This window comes from Mus caroli, chromosome 5 (genome assembly GCF_900094665.2).
Source record: "Mus caroli chromosome 5, CAROLI_EIJ_v1.1, whole genome shotgun sequence".
Classification (NCBI taxonomy): domain Eukaryota; kingdom Metazoa; phylum Chordata; class Mammalia; order Rodentia; family Muridae; genus Mus; species Mus caroli.
This window is the reverse complement of record NC_034574.1, coordinates 27,803,343-27,805,213: the sequence shown is the minus strand read 5'-3', so window position 1 is coordinate 27,805,213 and position 1,871 is coordinate 27,803,343. Positions and strand designations below refer to the sequence as shown.

The window sequence follows — 1,871 nt, the reverse complement described above, 5'->3', positions numbered from 1 at the left end:
CTGGAACTCACTTTGTAGACCAGGCTGGCCTTGAACTCAGAAATCCACCTGCCTCTGCCTCCCAAGTGCTGGGATTAAAGGAATGCCAGGTCCATTGTAATTTCTTCCAGACACTTCCTTAGGTGCTATGAATATAGAGTCCTAAAGAAAACAGACAAGGATGTAAAGAAACAGGCAACACAGAGATAAAATGCAGTACCTTCAATGCTAGAGAGGCAATGGAAACAAAATCAAAGTGTAACCAAATACTTTCCTGGGTTATCTATTGAATTTCAGTGTGATTAGAAGCAATAGGAGGATGGTGTGACCTAAACCTTTGATTACAGTTATTAAAAGGTCCCACAATCTGCCAGGATGGAAGCACACAGGGCCCTAGAGTGGCATCTGTCCACCTCAGAGAAACGGTCCATAGCACTGGTAACAGGCGGAGACAGGAACTGGGCCAAAGGGTGTGTTTCTCTTTAAGAGTCAACGCGGTGGGGGCGGGGCTGAGCGTGTCTGGAACTAGCGGAGGGTGGAGGTACCAGCCGGGAAGAGCCGCCCTCGGGATTGCGCGCGCGCCGTGCGGGGGCGGGATCCAGAGACCCGTCCGCATGGCTGGCTTTGGCCCCGGATGAGGAAGTGCGGTAGGTGGGGGGGGGAGGGCTCTGTGGAAGCGGTGGAAGCTGGAGCGCCCTCGGGCCTTGGCTCCCGAAGATCTGGTAGAGTTGGCGGCGGCGGGGACAGCGGGGACGGAGGCAGCCGACGCCAAAGTGGCGGGATGAGCACGGGCCGCGGAGGAGGCCACATGGTAAGAGGCCTGGGCAGTCCCACGACCGCCTGGGGGTCCTCCGCCGGACGGTGCTGACTAAAGGGGGTCCGGGCCCCCCCAGCCTTTCAGGGAGCCGAAAGGCACCGAAGCAGTGCTGTAAGTGACAAACACCCACAGACATCCAGGAGAGCAGGCTCTACGTCCCTGGGAGAAAACCGCTTCTCAGAGTCCTGGTTCCAGGGGAAGGAGGCTCCCATTCAACCTTCATCTGCAGGGNACCCCCAACTTCTCTCCTTGGAGAGGACGACGCCCCTTGTTGGTATACGCCTTTCCTCGGCTCTGGTCGATTTGTCAGCGAAGGGAGACCCGCTTATGGTGCCAAGGGGAATTCTTTATTCAAAGGAGCGACCCCCACTTTGGTCAGCGTCTTCCAAGTCAAGGAGGTTCTCAACTTTCCCAAAAGTGACAGAGGTATCCTATCTGCAAGAAACAGATCTGTCGATCCTTTATTTTTCACTTTCACCCCAAGATAGAGGGAGGCCCTGAATTTATGATATCGTAAGTCAGCTTTTCTCCCCTTACCCCAGTCATGTCCACCAAGGGAGCTTTGGTTTTTGTGTTTTTATTAGGTCTCTTAGTATTCATTGAGCTGCTCCTCCTCTTTTGGAGTGTGATATTTGCAAGTTTGTATCTCCCACTTAACATCTTCATGACCTTGCCTCATCCCCCTGTCAGTTGCAGCCCATCCTTAACCTGGGTACTTTTTTCCTCTGAATTGTCATGAGGGCTCAAGGGAACTTTTGTGGAAAATGCTTGGTGCACAGTGAACGTTTGGTCAGTTGTTAGCATTGATATGTTAAGAAAGAAAAGTCATGTCCTCAGAGAAGCTGTTATTGGCATGAATGTATCCTCCATCACAAATTTCAACCCCCTTTTTCCACCAGAAAGGCTTTCCCTACTCCTAAGATAAAGGATTCTTCCTCTCACTTTGGATCTTGCTGTACTCCCTAAGTTAACAGAGAGCCTTGGTGAAAATCAGGAAAAAAAAATAGTAAGTTTTGGAAACATGTTAGCACTTTATCTGTTTATTTTGATATGAGGGATTTTTTTTTTTTTTTTT

General features: G+C 50.6%; 1 protein-coding gene across 1 annotated transcript in view; it reads left to right on the top strand.

Moving 5' to 3' along the window:
• Positions 1–613: 613 nt before the first annotated feature.
• LOC115031108 (glycine-rich RNA-binding protein 7-like) overlaps positions 614–1,871 on the top strand; it is a 2,409-nt gene continuing 1,151 nt past the window's right edge. The window contains exon 1 of the mRNA XM_029477341.1: positions 614–790. Coding sequence (XP_029333201.1) covers positions 614–790 — 177 coding nt within the window. The remainder of the gene's footprint in view (positions 791–1,871) is intronic.